At 45.6% G+C, this 17,571-nt stretch overlaps 1 protein-coding gene across 3 annotated transcripts in view; it reads left to right on the forward strand.

Annotated features, from left to right (window-relative positions):
- Positions 1-17,571, forward strand: part of XYLB (xylulokinase) — a 60,597-nt gene that overhangs the window by 35,092 nt on the left and 7,934 nt on the right. For 2 of the 3 annotated variants that reach the window (XM_074406046.1, XM_074406047.1), the window contains 4 exons: positions 4,827-4,964; positions 7,847-7,905; positions 9,368-9,455; positions 12,197-12,291. In XM_074406046.1, the coding sequence (XP_074262147.1) occupies positions 4,827-4,964; positions 7,847-7,905; positions 9,368-9,455; positions 12,197-12,291 (380 nt within the window). The remainder of the gene's footprint in view (positions 1-4,826; positions 4,965-7,846; positions 7,906-9,367; positions 9,456-12,196; positions 12,292-17,571) is intronic. The other variant, XM_039461998.2, reaches the window with a different exon arrangement.

Below are 17,571 nucleotides of genomic sequence, written 5' to 3' on the forward strand. Positions count from 1 at the left end.
GTAACACTGAGCAAAAGAAGCCAAACACAGACATTCATATGGCAGGGTTCTCTGTAATCACATTCAGAAGCAGATGAAACTACAGACTGGGCACAGTGGCTCACACCTGTAATCCCAGCATATTGGGAGGCCGAGGCAGGAATTCAAGACCAGACTGGGCAACATGGTGAAACCCTATCTCTGCAAAAAATACAAAAATTAGCCGGACATGGTGGCACATGCCTGTAGTTGCAGCTTCTTGGGAGGCTGAGGTGGGAGGATTGCCTAAGCCTAGGAGGTTGAGGCTACAATGAGCCATGAGACACTGTCTCAGTTAAAAAAACAAAACAAAACAAAACAAAAAAAACAGATGAAACTATTTACTAATGTTGAAAGTCAGGATAATTAGTAGTTACCCTTCAGAAGGGGGCCTATGGGGTGTTGGCGATATTCTGTTTCATGTTCCATGGGTGTGTTTAGTTTGTAAAAAATTATGAAGATTATAGGTTTATGATGTGTGCATTTTTCAGGATGTGTGTTCTAGGTCGATACAATATTTTAAAATATGTAAAATGATCACCATGAGCATTCCCATTGCCCTCATCCCACCACCCTGAGTGTAAAAAGACATTTCCCAAAGGTCTGCAAAGACTTCCACGTTCCCTGAGAATGAGACTGGGTGAGCAGGGCAGGGATGGTGCTGGAGTTGGCAGAGTGCCTGGCAGGGGTCCTCTGGCTGTCAGAGGGGGACCCCAGGGAAGGCAACAGCCCAGCATACAGGGAGAAGCAGTTAGGGCAGAAGGCCCCCATGGGCTCAGGAGGAGCTGATGGGATTGTGGCGTTATTCCTAGCCTCTAAAGCATTTCTTGTGCAAAACAGCATAGAGTTACTTATCCTCTTAGCAAGCTTAAATGCAGAATCGGATCTGTCTTGCCACTCTGCTGAGTGATCACTTAAATAGACATACTTGGAACCAACAGAGGTTGCACACACCGGAGGCCTCCTTCTCCAGGCTGCTGTGTGGACTGGCCAGCCCTCGTTTTCGCTCCTGCCCAGTCATCATCTCATTTGGCTTTAATAGTGTCTAAGGAGAATAAAGAGGCACTTTGAATAAAAATGAGTATTGTGATACTAACAGCTGCCAGCATTTGTCGGACACCGAGTGTGTGCCCGGCCTGGTTCCTTAGCAATTAATCTTTATTAACAACAGTACCTCTAAAGTAGGTACTGATGATTCCCACTTCACAACCTAGGAAACCTAATGTTGCAGTGCTTAAGAAACTTGGTCAAGGCTGGCAGAGCTGGGATCTGAACCAAGCCAGTCTGGCTCCGGTTGCTGGATTCTCAACCACTGGCTGAACCTGCTTTATTTGAGGAGCAATCGCTCTCTTGATATTTATAGATACCATCAGACATGATAGACACCAGCAGGGCAGGGCTCATAAGCCATCGTTTTCAGCTTATATTTCAGTGTGTTTCATGTCGTTTAGGTTGATTGTAAAAACAGTCAAACTTCGTAATAGCAAGTTTGAAAAATAAAGAAAGTGGGCCTGGTGCTCATACAGCCCTGTAATCCCAGCACTTGGGGAGATGGAGGCAGGAGGATCACTTGAGCCCAGGAGTTCGGGACTGGCAAAGAGACCTCATCTTTACAAATAATAATAATAGGCTGGGCGCAGTGGCTCATGCCTGTAATCCCAGCACTTTGGGAGGCTGAGGCAGGTGGACCACGAGGTCAGGAGTTTAAGACCAGTCTGGTCAACATGATGAACCCCGTTTCTATTTAAAAATTACAAAAATTAGTTGGGCATGGTGGCTCGTGCCTGTAATCCCGGCTACTTGGGAGGCTGAGATAGGAGAATCGGTTGAACTGGGACCAGGGACCTGGGACGCGGAGGTTGCAGTGAGGCGAGATCGCACCACTGAACTTTAGTCTGGGCTACAGAGCAAGACTCCATCTCAAAAAAAATAAAAATAAAAAAAATAAAGAGCCTGGCATAGTGGCGTATGCTTGTGGTCTCAGCTACGGGGGTGGGGAGGTGGCAGGGGGTGGGAGGAGGTGGGGGGATTGCTGGCGCCTGGGAGGTCAAGGCTGCAATGAGCTGTGATTGCACACTGCACTGTAGCCTGGATGACAGAACGAGAGCATGTCTTAAAAGAATAAAGGAAAATGCCTTATAATCCCATCCCCTCTCTCCAACCACTGGTACCATTTAGGGACATTTTCTCCCAGTCTCCTTTATTAGCTTACTTCCATACAGCCATAGTTCTGTTCCTTTGTACCTTATATGCAAAGGTTGCATACAAGAACCAAAGTTCGTCAAAAGTCATCTTCATGGTGCTGCGTAGGGCGGCCAGGTTACTTTTCCTGCATTTGGGCATTGAGGGTGTTCTTGTTTTTTTGTTTTGTTTTGTTTTCTTTGTTTTGCTTTTTTGGAGACAGGGTTTCACTCCTGTCCCCCAGGCTGGAGTGCAGTGGATCAATCTCAGCTCACTACAACCTCTGCCTCCTGGGCTCAAGCAGTCCTCCTGCCTCAGTCTCCCGAGTAACTGGGACTACAGGTGCACACCACCTCATCCTGCTAGTTTTTGTATTTTTAGTAGAGACGTGGTTTCACCATGTTGGCCAAGCTGGTCTTGAACTCCTGACCTCGAGTGATCAATCTGCCTCAACCTCCAAAAGTGCTGGGATTACAAGTGTGAGCCATTGCACCGGGTCATTGTTCTTGGTTTTCCAACATGGAATCAAACTAGAACATCTTCCATAGCTTGAATTGCTTCCCCAGGAGGCTGGCATTCCTTCTCTCATCCCAGACACTGTCTTCATGGCTAGTGATGAAGATGGGGGAAGTGAGAGATGGGAGCTGAATGTCTTCTCCTGGACAGAGCCAAGAGGCAGGGTCTTAAAACAACTATGTGTTTTTAAATACATAATGGATGTCTTTTTGTCATAAAAAATTCATGCAAATAGAAATATGGAATAAGAAGCAAATGCCCCATTCATATGCCTCCCAGACTCCTTTCCTTTATTCCAGACTGTGACTTCCTTCCTGACTTTCTGTGTTAGATTGAGTCATACAGAATTGTCAATATTGAAGAAGTTTTGACTTACAAAAATGGCAGTTTCATATGACTTAACCTGATGCATATGTGTATACACACACACACACGCACACATATATATATTTAATAGAAATGTTATTATATTCTATGTGTTATTCTGAGACTTATTTTCCATAACAGTATGTACGGGTCTACCTTTTTGTTTTCTAATGACTGGCATGAGGTCTGCTAAATTATTTTATGTCCCGACCTGCAGGACAACAACAGGAGCCCGAAGGGAGGGAGTGGGGATGGTTGGGCAGGAGACGCGAAGAATGGAGACAAGACAGGAGTCTGATCAAGTCTCGTTTATTGTTGCTGAGCTCACAGCTTAAATAGGCCAGGCAGGGGGGCGGGGCAAAGGAAGCTTGCAGTTGGGAAATTCCGGCCAGGTGTGCCAGGTGCCGCTACCAGCCTCGTGCCGTCCACGGGCTGGACCTGAATCATCAGGACTTGAGCCTCCCACAAGCGGCACCTGGGCTCTCTTGGCCCCAGGATTTGGCCTGTGCTGCTGCCCACAATTTTACAGCTCCAGTTGAAGGAGATTAAGATTGTTTCTTGTTTTGTTTTGTGTTTGATTTTGTTCTTGTTTTGAGACAGAGTTTCACTCTGTTTCCCAGGCTGGAGTGCAGTAGCACAGTCTCAGCTCACTGCAACCTCTGCCTCCTAGGTTCCAGTGATTTTTGTGCCTCAGCCACCTGAGTATCTGGGATTACAGGTGTGCCCCATACCACCTAGCTAATTTTTGTATTTTTTAGAGATGGGGTTTCGCCACATTGCCCAGGCTGGTCTCAAACCCTTACAGCAAGTAATCCACTCATCTTGGCCTCGTGAAGTGCTAGGATTGTAATCTCCACGTTCACCACCTCATCCTATGCTCTATACCCTCGTCCCTAACCTAGTTCATTCTTGTGTATTTTTTCCCCTTGAGCATGTTAGCTAAAGGTTTGTGTATTTTATTAAGCAATGTTAATATTTTGTTTTGTGATTCCTTTTATTAATTTCTACTTTTATCTTTTAAGTGACTTCCTTCTACTTTGTGAATTCTTTTTTTTACTTTTTCTGTATTTTTAAATTGAAATCTTAGCTTATTAATTCCCATTCTGTATTAACTTGTAGTTGATGCATTTCAGAAGACTACATGATAACTTTATTTACATAACGTGTCTTTCATTTCTAAAAAGATAGTAATTTGCATCTTTTTCTGCACCAATGATTGCTCCTTCAAAATGGCCCCTTGTCCTTTTATCATATCTTCCATCATACCTTGAGCATTTCCATAGCTTCTAGTATAAAAACAGTTTCACGCCCATCCTGTTTTTTCCTTGGATCAGCCCTGTAATCTTCCATTTATCCAAGGAGCCCTGACTCCTTTGAGTGGGGAGAGTTTGGATGCTCACTCTGGATGCTCATTGCTACTGGGATGTTGCTGTTCCCAGCCCCTTTCAGTGGGCTGACCTGGGAAATATTAGGATATATATGTCTGTATCCATGCACGTATTTACCTTTCTATTTGTCTCTTTGTCTACTTCTCCATGTGTTGGAAAACATGAATTCAACCCTATGTACTCCACTTCCACTCCAACACTATGGGGCCATTCTGGCTTTCTTCCCCTATTTGTATCTTATCCTAACGGTGGCAAAGTTGATTCTTTTGACCCCTCTAGATTGCTGCCTCCTTGACATGCCCCATTTTGGCTTCTCTGCTCCCCCTTACCTGTGTTGTCTCTGTGTTCTCTCTCTAGCAGCCTCTTGGATCTGCCCCACTCTGGTTACATACTCACATGTGGCCCTTGACCATACCCTCAGGGCTGTCTCCCGGCCTGCCTACTTCTGTTTGCCTGTCTCATGGCTTTTTAAGGAAGGAAGAAGAAAAAAGAAAGGTAGGAAGGTAGGCAGGCGATAAATATTTTTAAAGAGAAGGGTCCATTTACATTTAATACAATTATTGAAATGATTGGATTTAATTCAATTAGACCAAAGTTCTATATGTTCTTGTTTATTCTTTATTATTTTCCTATTTTATTTTTGGATTAAGTGAGCAATGTTTAGTATTCCATTTTATCTCCTCTGTTGGCTTTTTAAGCTATACGTTTTTAAATTGATTTTTTTAAATTGAAATTCTTAACTTGAAAAGAAAAGCAAGGAGGGGATAATTGCTATGCTAAATATTAAAACATTATTATGGGCTGAACTCTTGTCTACCCTAAATTTATATGTTGAAGTCCTAAACCCCAGTATCTCAGAATGTCAGTGTATTTGAAGATAAAGACAAAGACAGATATTACCTCTTTAGAAAGGTAATTAAGTTAAAAATGAAGTCATCAGGATGGGCCCTAATCCAGTATGACTGATGTCCTCATGAGAAGGGAAAAGGAAGACACAGGGGCTCACAGGAGAAGACCATGTGCAGACACAGGAAGAAGGTGGCACCTATAAGCTAAGGAAAGAGGCCTAAGATGAAATCAACCCTGCCAACGCCTTGATCTCAGACCTTAAGCCTCCAGAACTGTGAGAAAATAAAGTTCTGTTGTCTAAGCCACCCATTCTGTGGCATGTTCTCATGGTAGCCCTTGCCAACTAACATAAGCATACTACAAAACCACAATAATGTAACAGTTTTTCTGCCCCAAGAACAAGACCAATGAACCCACAAAACAGAAAAGGGAGTGCAGGTGGGTTCCATGGCTCGTGTCTGTAATCCCAGCACTTTGGGAGGCCAAGGCAGGCAGAACACTTGAGACCAGGAGTTTGAGACCCACCTGGGCAACATGGCAAGACCCTGTTTAAAAATTAGCCAGGCGTGGTAGTTTGTGTCTGTAGTCCCAGCACTTTGGGAGGAATATTTCCAGGTCTCTATGACTCATGTAAAGCTCTTGTAAGAAGCTTTACTTGGGAATAAAAAGTCTTTTATGAAGCCAATGTTCTTGCTTTCCTACAAGATTCAAGTTAGTAATTCCCAGACTCTTCTTGTCAGAGTGCAAGCTGCCGCCATCCTTAGCTTGTGATAATCAAAGATGGGGCAAAAAAAAAAAAAAAAGCAGGAAGAACGCTTGAGACCAGGAGTTTGAGACCTGCCTGGGCAACATGCCAAGACCCTGTTTAAAAATTAGCCAGGCGTGGTAGTATGTGTCTGTAGTCCCAGCTACTCAGGATGCTGAGGTGAGAGGATCGCTTGAGCCCAGGAGATGGAGGTTGCAATGAGCTGAGATCGCTCTACTGCACTCCAGCCTGGGCAACAGGCTGTAAAATATTGTCTGAGCTGTTAAAGGTCCTCATTTTTCCATAAATATTTTATAAGAAATTGGTCCAGTTCCTTAAAAGAGTCCAGTTAGAATTTATATTTAGGTTGAATAGGATTTATACATTAATTGGAAAAGTGGACATGTTTATAATGTCAATTCATGTTCACTCAAGACCATGGACTATCTTTTAATTTATTTAGATATTCTCTTTTTGTCCTTTAACAACAGCTGCCACTTTTTCTTCGTAGAAACTTTTGAACTGTTTTTTAAGGTGTGCCCTTACATGTAAGGCTACCTTGCATTTCTGGGTGCCATCATGAATGGTCATTTATTTTCTGTCACATTTGCTAGTTGGTTATTTTTAGAAATGCCTTGGATTATTATAGGTTGATTTTGTATCTGGCAACCTTATTAAACTCTTGTTAGTTTTATTAGTTTGCTTACTCTTTATTTTTTCCAAGTAGATGGACTATTGTCTGCAAATGACAGTTTTCTTTTTTTTTCTTTCAATACTTAAACATTTCAGTTGTTTTTGTTGTCTTATGGCATTGATTGGTAGATCTAATACTGTGTTAAACAGTGACCTGGATACTGTGAGTCTCTGTTTTGTTCCTAGTTGTATTAGCTATCTATTGCCATATAAGAAATTATTTCAAAACTTAGCAGCTTAAAACAAAAATAAATGTTTACTCTCTTATACAATTTCTTTGGTTCATGAATTTGGGTTCAACATAGTTGGGTGATTCCGATTGAGGATATCTCCTGAGGTTACAGTCAAAATGTCATCTGGGGCTGCAGACATTTGAAGGCTTGACTGAGGCTGGAGGCTCTGCCCCCAGGCTGGCTCACTCACGTGGCTGTTGGCAGGAAGCCTCAGTCCCCTGCCATGTAGACCTCTCCCTAAGGCTGCTTTAGCATCTTCAGGATGTGGCACTTCCCTCCCCCAGAGTGAATGATCCAAGATAGAGTGACCTGTGTCAGAGCGTGATGGAAGCCTCAATGTCTTTTATCTTCTAGTCTTAGATGTCATACTCCATCATTTACACAAGGTTCTATTGCGTATACAAGTCAGCCCTATTGGATGTGAGCAGGGACTACTTGAAGCTGTGACTCTCAGGAGGGAGGGATTCTCTGGAGGCCATTTTGGGGTCTGGTTGGCACACCAGTCTGAAAAAAGTGCTTCTAAATCTTCGTTAAGAATGATGTTTGTTATAAATTGTGGATATGTGGCTTTTATCATTTAAGTAAGTTCCCTTCTGTTCCTGTTTTGTTGAGATATTTAAAACAAAAAAAATTATTATAGGCAGTTAAGGGGGGGTGGGAGAGCAACCTCACGAGCAAATGAACATGACAGGTCTGCACGCACAGAGCCAGCTTTGGATCTCTCCCGTAGTCCTGTGTGATAAGCAGGGGGCACTGGCCCCTCATGAACCCTCTGTAGCTGAAGAACTCTGGAGAAACAGCCTGTCTGCCTTGGGAGAATTGGCATAGTATTTCAGTTTTTCTCTTTTCCCTTTCAGTGTCCAAGACAAAGATTTTGGCCACAGGAGGAGCATCTCACAATAGAGACATCTTACAGGTAAGCGTTCGTAGTGGGCCCTACACCATGGCCTCTCCCATGTCTGTTGCGTCTAAGAGCCAGAGATTCAATGAGAAAGACAGCGTCCATTACCACTCCTGCAGGAAAAGGGAGCTCTTAGCTCATACTCTCTGGGAAGCAGCTCTGTTGCCTTATAGCTCATACTGTGAGTGGGGTCTGTCTCACATGCAGGTGAATTCTACTGCCGTGTACGATCCACTTTCTGATACCAGCACTGGCCTCTGGAGTCACATGGAAAGTGCCTGCTGTTCCCTGTGGCAGACCTTCTCACATCTAATTCCAGTGTTCTTGTCTTCCTCAAGGCCTCTGCCTTCCACTTTAACCATCGCTGATTCTCCAGTCCACTTGTAACACGGTTGTCAGACTGTTACTGTCCTTCTGATCCTTCGTTATGCCAGAAACATATGACCAAAAGTAGAATCAACCTGCGGATGTCCAACACTCAGACTGTCACCTTGTGGGGCTGTCAGATCCTGTTATGGGACATTGTGCATTCTTGGGTGTAGCCTGAGGCTGTCTTAACTGTTAAGAGTTACTGTATTAGCTGTTCACTTGTGATGACCTGTCTTAGGTAAGATTTTCAAGAAACAGAGCCTGCAGTGGAAATTCTTCTATAAGCAGCTTGTTGAGAGAGGAGGATTCCCAGGGGAAGGAAGTGAGGGACTCAGGGCAGAGCAGAGGAAGAAGGATAAGTGAGGGTCTGGCTTCATGTGGAGTCTGTTTCAGCTCCATCCTGGGGGGAGATGGGGCTCTGGCACATGAATTACACCACAGAGCTGGTTTTACCTTGGGACAAGGGGCCAACAGGTGAGTGGTGGCCTATGCTCAGCCAAGGTCAGTTCTCTTGAGGAGGAAGTGCTGCAAGCCGTTAGTAGCCAGTGCTCACAGCAGCTGGCATGGGGCACACAGCGGTCCAGTGAAGGGGAGCTAGGTAGGCATTAGTGGCACCTACTAACCTATCTCTGGTCAACTAAGAGCTCCCCCTGGTTTTTTCCATGTGAACTCCAGTTAGTACAGGTCCTCCATTCGAAATGTATGCAATTTATTTTTGAACCTAAATGGGAAACTTCACCATTATCCCCATGAAACATGACCTTGTTAGTTTGGGTTTGTTTGGACTTATTAATATTAGTCTAATACCCAACTGTCTCCAGCCCTAGGTCAGTACCATTTGCTCAGCATACTTTCCAAATCTTCTGCCTTGTCTTTGATGAAATGGCTAAAAAGCACAGGGACAGCCTGGGGAGCTGTGGCCCAGGTCGTCTGACTCTGTTATCACCTGGGCAGCATGACCAAGCGCACTCCCCTTAAGGCAGTCAAGGTGGAATGGAAGGGGGTCAGAAGACATATGAAGGAGAGAGCCTGGAAAATGCATCCCACAATGTCTGTGTTCCCTCTGAGGAACAGGCTCACCACAGTAGAGCCTCTGTGTCCTTTCCAGGTGCTTGCAGATGTGTTTGGTGCCCCAGTGTATGTTATAGACACTGCCAACTCGGCCTGCGTGGGTTCTGCATACCGAGCTTTTCATGGTAGGTCGATGGAGGGGGACAGCTGTGTCCTGAAGTGGCCAGGGCATGGGGTGGGCTGATGAGGGTGGAAAGGGGAGGCTGAGGTGTTCCAGATCTTTGGGAACATTGGAGTCTTGGAGACTTCAGCTTCATTGTTCCAGCTCTCAGCAGGTAAGAACCAACCCATACCCTCTGTTCCTTTATTCTCTGCTTAAAGTGGAGAAAAAGAGGCTGGGTCCTAACTGAATGAAGTCTGTTCAGAGGGTCAGCACAGGGGCACCAGAAAAGAACTCAGGGCATGATTGAGGGCATGTGGACATGGGTCTGGACAGCTACAGGGCAGGAGAGGTGGACAAAGTCCAGAGCCATCTTTTCGTCAAGAACAGAAGTTGAGACAAATGGGAAGACTTCAGGCCCAAACCAGTCCAGGACCCTGGACAGCTCCTTGGAGCCCTGCAGTCCTGATGGAGGCCTCACTGCAACTCTGGTTATTAAGGGAAGCTCCCCGATCTAGGCAAGTTCTGGCGGGAGCAGCACATACCCCCAGGGGCATTTGTCCTTTCAGTTGGATCAGTTTGCCCTGTCTCCTGCCTGCTCAGGGAGCTTCTGTAGCAGCCCAGGTGGTTGTATTCTTTTCATGTTCACTCTTAACTTTTTAACATACCTGTGTAAGCTTATATTTCTCTGCCAACATTGAGAATTAATCAGGAAACATATCCTTCTCTTAATAATTAACCTCTCACTCTTTTATTCTCTCCCCACCCCATCTACCTCACCCCGCCTCATGCCACATCCTATATCAAGATCACTTGGGAATTTATTTTCAGATTCTTGTATTAAGTACATTTAACATCATATGCCTCCCCTCCCTCCCTCCCTTCCTTCCTCCCTCCTTTCCTTCCTTTCTCTTTCTTTCTATTTTTCTTTCTTTCTTCTTCTTTTTTTAAACTTCCTGACCTTTCTTTCTCCTTTATTTCTATGCTGAGCTTTTTGTATTATTTTGCTGGGTTTTTGTTTTTTGTTTTGAGACAGGGTCTCTGTTGTCCAAGCTAAAGTTCAGTGGTGCAGTCGTGATTCACTGCAGCCTCGACCTCCTCAGGTCAGGTGATCCTCCCACCTCCGCCTCAGTCTCCCGGATAGCCGGGACTACAGGCACACATCACCACACCTGGCTAATTTTTGTAGAGATAGGGTTTCACCATATTGCCTAGGCTGAACTCAAACTCCTGGGCTCAAGCGATCCACTCACCTCAACCTCCCAAAGTGCTAGGATTACAGGCATGACTCCTAGTGCTAGGATTACCACGCCTGGGCCGTATGCTAGTTTTGCTGGAATATACAACCTAAATAAATATTGTAAGAGAGAATTCAATAGGTGATGATTTTGAGGCCTGAAATGCCCAACAAGGTCTTTGTTTTATCCTCCCAAAGATTGGCTGAGTAAAAGACTCTATGTTGTAAATACTTTTCCTGAGAGCTTTGAGGATCCTCTTCCATAATCTTCTGGCCTTCAGTGTTGCTGATGAGAAGTCTTCGGCCCACTTCATAATCCTTTTGTAGACATTGGGAAGGAGTTACCCGTTAGGGACTTCACTGCTGTCCCACACTGTGTTTTGTATTGTTCTTTTCCCATTTCTGTGCTTGCCAAAGGAATTCTGGGTCACTATCCTTGTCTGCCCTCCAAAACCAAAGCCTGAGCTAAATCCTAGCTCACCAGTCGCCCCCCGCCCCCGCAGAGGGGTACTAGCCACTTGGAGATCCCTTCTCCCCAGCTGGGTCTGGGCATGACTATCCAGTCTGCAAGTATGAGTGGAAATAGGACCGGAGTCTTTTGATTAGTTTCTCTGCTGTCCACTCCACCACCATCCCAATCCCTCATTCATTCTGCTCTGAGCTGGCATTTGGTTGGGAAAAATGGTTCTCACATCTTCGGAGGGCCCTTCACTCCTGGTGGTGGTATGTTTCTCTTTCAGTCTGACTCTACTACTAATCTTGCCTAGAAATCACCCATCGTTTCTCGCTCACCAATGGCAACCTTCTCCCTGCCACTCATTTGCTTGGTGAGTAATTACTGAGGGCCTCCTGTATGCCAGATGGTGTGCTAGGCACCGTGGTTTTGGCACTGATCCAGGGAGACACAGCGTCTGGCCTCATGGACTTCACAGCTCAGCAAAGGAGGGATCTTAAACCAAGAACCACCGAAATATACTCAAGTTGGGAAAAGTGCCCTGAGGAAAAGCAGATGGCGCTGAGGGCTAAGGAGGGCCTCTGCACAAGTGGTGGTCCTAGGTACAACTTAGCTGAGGAGAAGGGAACAGGGGCGTGAAGAGTGGAAAGAACATTCCACACGGGAAAAGGCTCTGAGGCAGCATGAGTGGAGAAAAGACCAGGCTGTCCGGAATGCAGTGAACGAGGGGAGAGAGGAGGGACAGGCAGACACTCCCCCATCATATGTCACGCTTACCTGACCCATTCCACAAAAGGGGCAACCACAAAGAGCAAGATAACGCTAAGTCCTGCTGGAGACACACCTGCGCTTGACATTCTTTTATAATTTTATTGAGGCACGATCTGTGCTACATAAAAGTGTTGTATAGATTGTGTCCAAGTCATTGATTTTTCATAAATGTACTGAGTTGTGCAGCCATCACTATAATCCAGTTTTAGGACAGTTTGCCACCCCAGTGAGAGCTTCCGTGCTGTTTACAGTTAACATCTTTGTTTGCAACATGCACTAATGTGAAGTGACCTTTCCCTTTTAGGTCTTGCAGGTGGAACAGATATGCCCTTTTCAGAGGTTGTGAAGTTAGCTCCAAATCCCAGACTGGCTGCTACCCCAAGCCCCGGAGCTTCTCAGGTGAGAGACCATCAGAATTTGTTTGTAGCATTTGCATTATGAAAGCTGGCTAGGGTTTTTTCCCCTTACCAAAAAGCTCACCTGTGTTGAACTTGATGTGCTCAACTAAAGGAGAAATTCTGCTTTATTGAAATTATCAAGAAAATGGAGCAAAAGAGCCAGGTCGTCAGCTGCAAGTCACAGATGCTACTGATTTTATAGCCAGGGTCAGATGGATTGCTGGGCATTTTTTGTTTTGAGACAGTTTCACACTTGTCCCCCAGTTCAATGGCGCAATCTCGGCTCACTGCAACCTCTGCCTCCTGGGTTCAAGTAATTCTCCTGCCTCAGCCTCCTGAGTAGCTGGGGTTACAGGCAGGCACCACCACACCCAGCTTTGTATATTTAGTAGAGATGGGTTGCTCCAAATTGATTAAGCTGGTCTCAAACTCCTGACCTCAGGTGATCTGTCCGCCTTGGTGATCTGTCCAAAGTGCTGGGATTACAGGCATGAGCCACCGCACCTGGCCCTGCTGGACATATTTTTATTGCTTCATATGCCTCACGGTGGGCTCCTCCATGTCACTGGGCTATAAAAGCTACTGAAAGGATGTGTCACTGAAGCTCAAGACATGCACTTCAGCACTCACATCTCAAGTCTGGATCCAGGAGAGCTGTGCCGTCACCCAGGCCAGGAAGTCCCTATGAAGGCAGACCTCACTTGTTGCAGGTTGGGTTTCTCAGAAAGCAGCGTATGAGATGTCAACTAAGAAGTATGAGGTTTATGGGAGTGGGAGAATCCCACCCCCTCTTGGAATTTTCAACTATAGAAAGGAAAGGGAGTAGAGAGGATTGGACGGAGGGAGAAGGGGAGCGGCAGTGCAATATCTGGAGCCTACTCTAATCCCGCAGAAGCTCCGAGATGACCTTTAGAGTTTGACCCAGTTGGGCTAAGGGGGCCTTTATACCCCATGACAATCAGTCATGGCATGTGGGCCGCCCCAGGCTGGGGTGAGGCAGCTCTTTATAGCTAAAGTGGTCTCCAAAGAGGGCTGTCAGCTGAGGGCTGTCTGCCAACAGCACTCTCAGCAGTTGGGAGAATAAGTTCTTCATTCCCAAGGTGAATCTGGATGGCACACACAGCACCCACGACACCACTGTACCTGTTTGTAGGAGGGTCTTGCAGCCCAGCAGCAGCGGTGGGTGGATCTTGGAAGGAACTTTGAAGGCGCTGAGATTTACCTGACTTGCAAGCTAAGAAATGAGCCTGCTACAGTTTCCTAGTGGCAGGTAGAAAGCACAGTACTCCTGGGTCAGAGACAAAGGCTTTCTTGCTCATGGTACATCAGGAAGCAGGAGCTTCATGCTCATCAGTTTCCCTTGGCCCCCAAATTCCACACGGTGTTGCAAAGTGGGCCCAGGTGGATACTGTGCACGTAATAGTCTGTGATAAACCAAATGATCCCGAGCATAGAAAACTCCCAACCTTATAAAGGAACTGCAAGCAAACCTGCCCAAACTTTGCCTCCAAAGGAGACATTATCCTTCTTTTTCTTGTCAGCAAACAAATTTTCCCTCTACTCTGGAGAGAGACACTATCTCTAAGTCTCTGTGCTTTACAGACATCCTTGAAGAGATAGTATGAAACAAAAGCTGTCACAGACATGTAGAAACACCATGGAGAACTGCCTCCCAGCACATCCTGGAAGCAGGAGCTCATGCTGTCCAGGAGAACAGACAGACCACACACACAGGTGTGCCCGAGCATCTGTAATTTTTCTGTGTGAGAGGTCCCGTTTCTCTTATGTTTGAGAGGCCACTCGATACACTGGAAAGATTCTATGTTGAGACAAAGGGCATTTATGTTCTGATTCTTATTCTGCTTCTACTTCACCATGTGACCTTAAGCAGTGCTCCTTGGCTCCAGACCTCTGTTTGTTTATCTGTGAAGTGGGTATAACATCTGTCCTGCCTCCTTTTAATCTGCTAATTGTGAGGCTTAAAAAGAATCCTTGACCAGAATGGCTTTAGAATGTGACAGGAAATCTGGAGGTAGAACTGTTCAGTGATTCCGCAGAAGGGCCCCCAGTCATGTTCCCTGCGATTCCTCAGGCCAGCAGTAGACAGTGGGAACATAATGTGAGTCACATACGTCATTTCAAATTTTCTGCTCCTCTCATTTTTTAAAGTAGAAATAAAAAGAAATGATTTAAATTAACTTTAATAATATATTTTATTTAATCTACTGTATCTGAAATATTGTCATGTCAACATATAATAAATTAGAAAAGTTAAACTAATGTGGGGCCGGACGCAGTGGCTTATACCGTAATCCCAGCACTTTGGGAGGCCAAGATGGGCAGATTGCTTGAGCCCAGGAGTTTGGGACCAGCCTGGACAGCATGGCAAAACCCCATCTCTACAAAAAAAAAAAAAAAAAAAAAAAAAATTAGCTGGTCATGGTAGTGCATGCCTGTAATTCCAGCTACTCAGGAGGCTGAGGTGGGAGGATCACTTGAGCCCAGGAGGTGGAGGTTGCAGTGAGCTGAGAGCAAACCACTGCACTCCAGCCTGGGAGACAGAGACCTTGTCTCAAAAAAAAAAAAAAAGTTACTAACGTGATACTTTACATTGTCTTTATTGCATGAAGCTTTTGAAATGTGGTGTGCATTTTCTACTTATAGTTCTGGGCATGCCTCCAGTACGCAAAGGTCTGCATGGCTTGTGGCTGCTGTGTCAGATAGTGCAGCTCTGGGTGTGTCCACATGGAGAGAGGATCCTGTAGCTGCCCCAGACATCATGTTGTCACAGCTCTATTCAGAGGCAGAGGTCAGCGGGCGGCACTGGGCAGACAGTCTCTCCTCATACACCTGCTCACCAGGGAGAAAAATACTGGCCTGTCCCTCCCCTGCCTCACACCCCCTCAACAGGCCACCACTTGGTCGTCTGGTCAATTCTAGTTGTGGGAAAGGCTAGGGTAAGGTCTGGCTGTTTCAGTCTATCTAGAAGAAAGCCAGCCAGGAGGAAGGTAACGGGAAAGTTTTAGGGCAGCACAGCAGCGTCTGCCTCAGGTAGAGTCCGGAGTGAGATCCTCTGAGCTGTGCGGGCCCCGTCACTCTTCCTGGCCTGGCCGCGGCCAAAATCACTGACAGCTCATGGAACCCTTTACCGTTGGATACAAGTGTAACCTCAAACGCCCTCGCAGCAGCGGGTTGCAAGCGGTGACCGTCTATATGATTGTCAGCATACGTGACTTATATGCAGCCTGAATTTGTGGTCTGGAGTTAAACTCCTCGAGAGCAGGGCCACATCTGTCACTCTCTCTGTGGCTTCTACAGCACTGCTTGTGCTCCAGGGGAAATTCAAAGCAGTAAGAACGTTTTCTCCCTTGGCTCAGCTGAACATTGCAGTTTTCTCCATCAGGAAAAATCAAAGCCCTTTAACTTTGTTCTCTTGACTCCTGAATGTCCCATACAGGCTAGGACAACCTTGGGCCCCTCACTGTGGGCCTCTTTATAAAGGTCACCTGTTATCGTCTGCTTTATTTTACTCATGGCATCTATTCCCAAGTACTTCACAGGTAGTTCACAGAGTAGAGCCAGAAAGAACACTGGCTGTGTCACCCTCATTTGGAAGAGGAATGGAATTTATCCCCCAAGCCCTTCTAGATAGCACAGATTCGCTGTGGATTTAGAAGTCAGCAGGTGCCCTGTCTCTGGCTCTGACATTCTGTGCAACTGCCCTGAGCCTTCTCAGACTGAGCTGCTCCAGCTGCATCAAGAGTAGGCCCCAGTTGCATAAACTGTTAAAATACTTGATTTCCAGCTAGGTGCGGTGGCTCATGCCTATAATCCCATCACTTTGACAGGCCAAGGTGGGCAGATCATAAGGCTAAGAGAGTGAGACCATCCTGGCCAAGACGGTGAAACCCCATCTCTACTAAAAATACAAAAAATTAGCTGGGTGTGGTGGCATGCGCTTGTAGTCCCAGCTACTCGGGAGGCTGAGGCAGGAGAATCGCTTGAACCCGGGAGGCAGAGGTTGCAGTGAGTCAAGATCACGCCACTGCACTCCACCTGGTGACAGAGTGAGGCTTCATCTCAAAAACAGAACAAAACAAAACAAAGAAGTACTTGACTTCTGGCTGGTGGCGGTCGTTTACACCTGTAATCCCAGCACTATGGGAGGCCAAGGCAGATGGATCACATGGGGTCAGGAGTTCAGGACCAGCCTGGTCAACATGGCAAAACGTCATCTCTACTAAAAGAAAACAAATACAGAAATTAGCCGGGTGTTGTGGCACGCACCTATAGTCCCAGCTACTTGAGAGATAAAGGGATGAGAATCACTTGAACCCAGGAAGCAGAAGCTGTAGTGAATCAAGATTGCACCACTGGACCTCCAGCCTGGACAACAGAGCAAGACACTGTCTCAAAAAATAAAAAAAACAAAACTTAACTTTGGAGCAAATTAAACCAAATTAAGAAGGAATGGAGTTGGCATGAGCTCCCACGGTGTTTACTCGGCCGAGTCCCAGGAAAATCCGGGTGCCTTGGTCTTCGGTATTGTTTGTCTGTAAGACAGCGTGTGCTCACGTGCAGTGCATGTGCGTTTCTCAGGTGAGATGGACAGCCCCAGGGGAAGACTGTTTAGAGTGATAAAATAAGGGTTAGAATGTGAGGTTGTGTTTCTTTCTGGTCCTTTTTCTCTGTTGGGCTCTGCGTTTGTTTTGGCTTATTATATAGCACTGTGTGTGTAATTTTATAGCTTGCTTACAATTTATAGATTACAACATAAATATTTTCATTCTTAAAAATGTATATGCATGCCATTTTTAGTGACTGTATAATACTCTATCTGGCTAGACCAAGCACAGTGGCTCATACCTGTGATCCCAGCCCTTTGGGAGACTGAGGCAGGAGGATCACTTGAGGCCAGGAGTTGGTGACCAGCCTGGGCAAACATGAGATCTTGTCTCTACAATAATAATAATAATAATGGTAATCTGGCAAATGAACCAGTTTACTTGAGCATTTTTCATGTCTCAGTGCCGTTGCTTTTTGTTTTTCAATTATAATTAAGTCTTTGCAGATAAAAGATTTTTTTAACCCTTTCCTGTTCTACATGAAAATTTGACCTTTGGGTGACTGTCTAGCTCTGTTTCCCTTGAGATCTCATACAAGTAGAATATCAACAGTTTTACTAGGGCAGCATTGCTTATGTAAAAATGGCCTTTGCTTGGGAAACTGCATCTGGACTCAGAAGATTGCAGCTGCCTGGTGAGAAGTCTTCGTCAGGGCT

The sequence above is a fragment of the Saimiri boliviensis genome, chromosome 9, assembly GCF_048565385.1.
Source record: "Saimiri boliviensis isolate mSaiBol1 chromosome 9, mSaiBol1.pri, whole genome shotgun sequence".
In the NCBI taxonomy this organism is placed as follows: Eukaryota; Metazoa; Chordata; class Mammalia; order Primates; family Cebidae; genus Saimiri; species Saimiri boliviensis.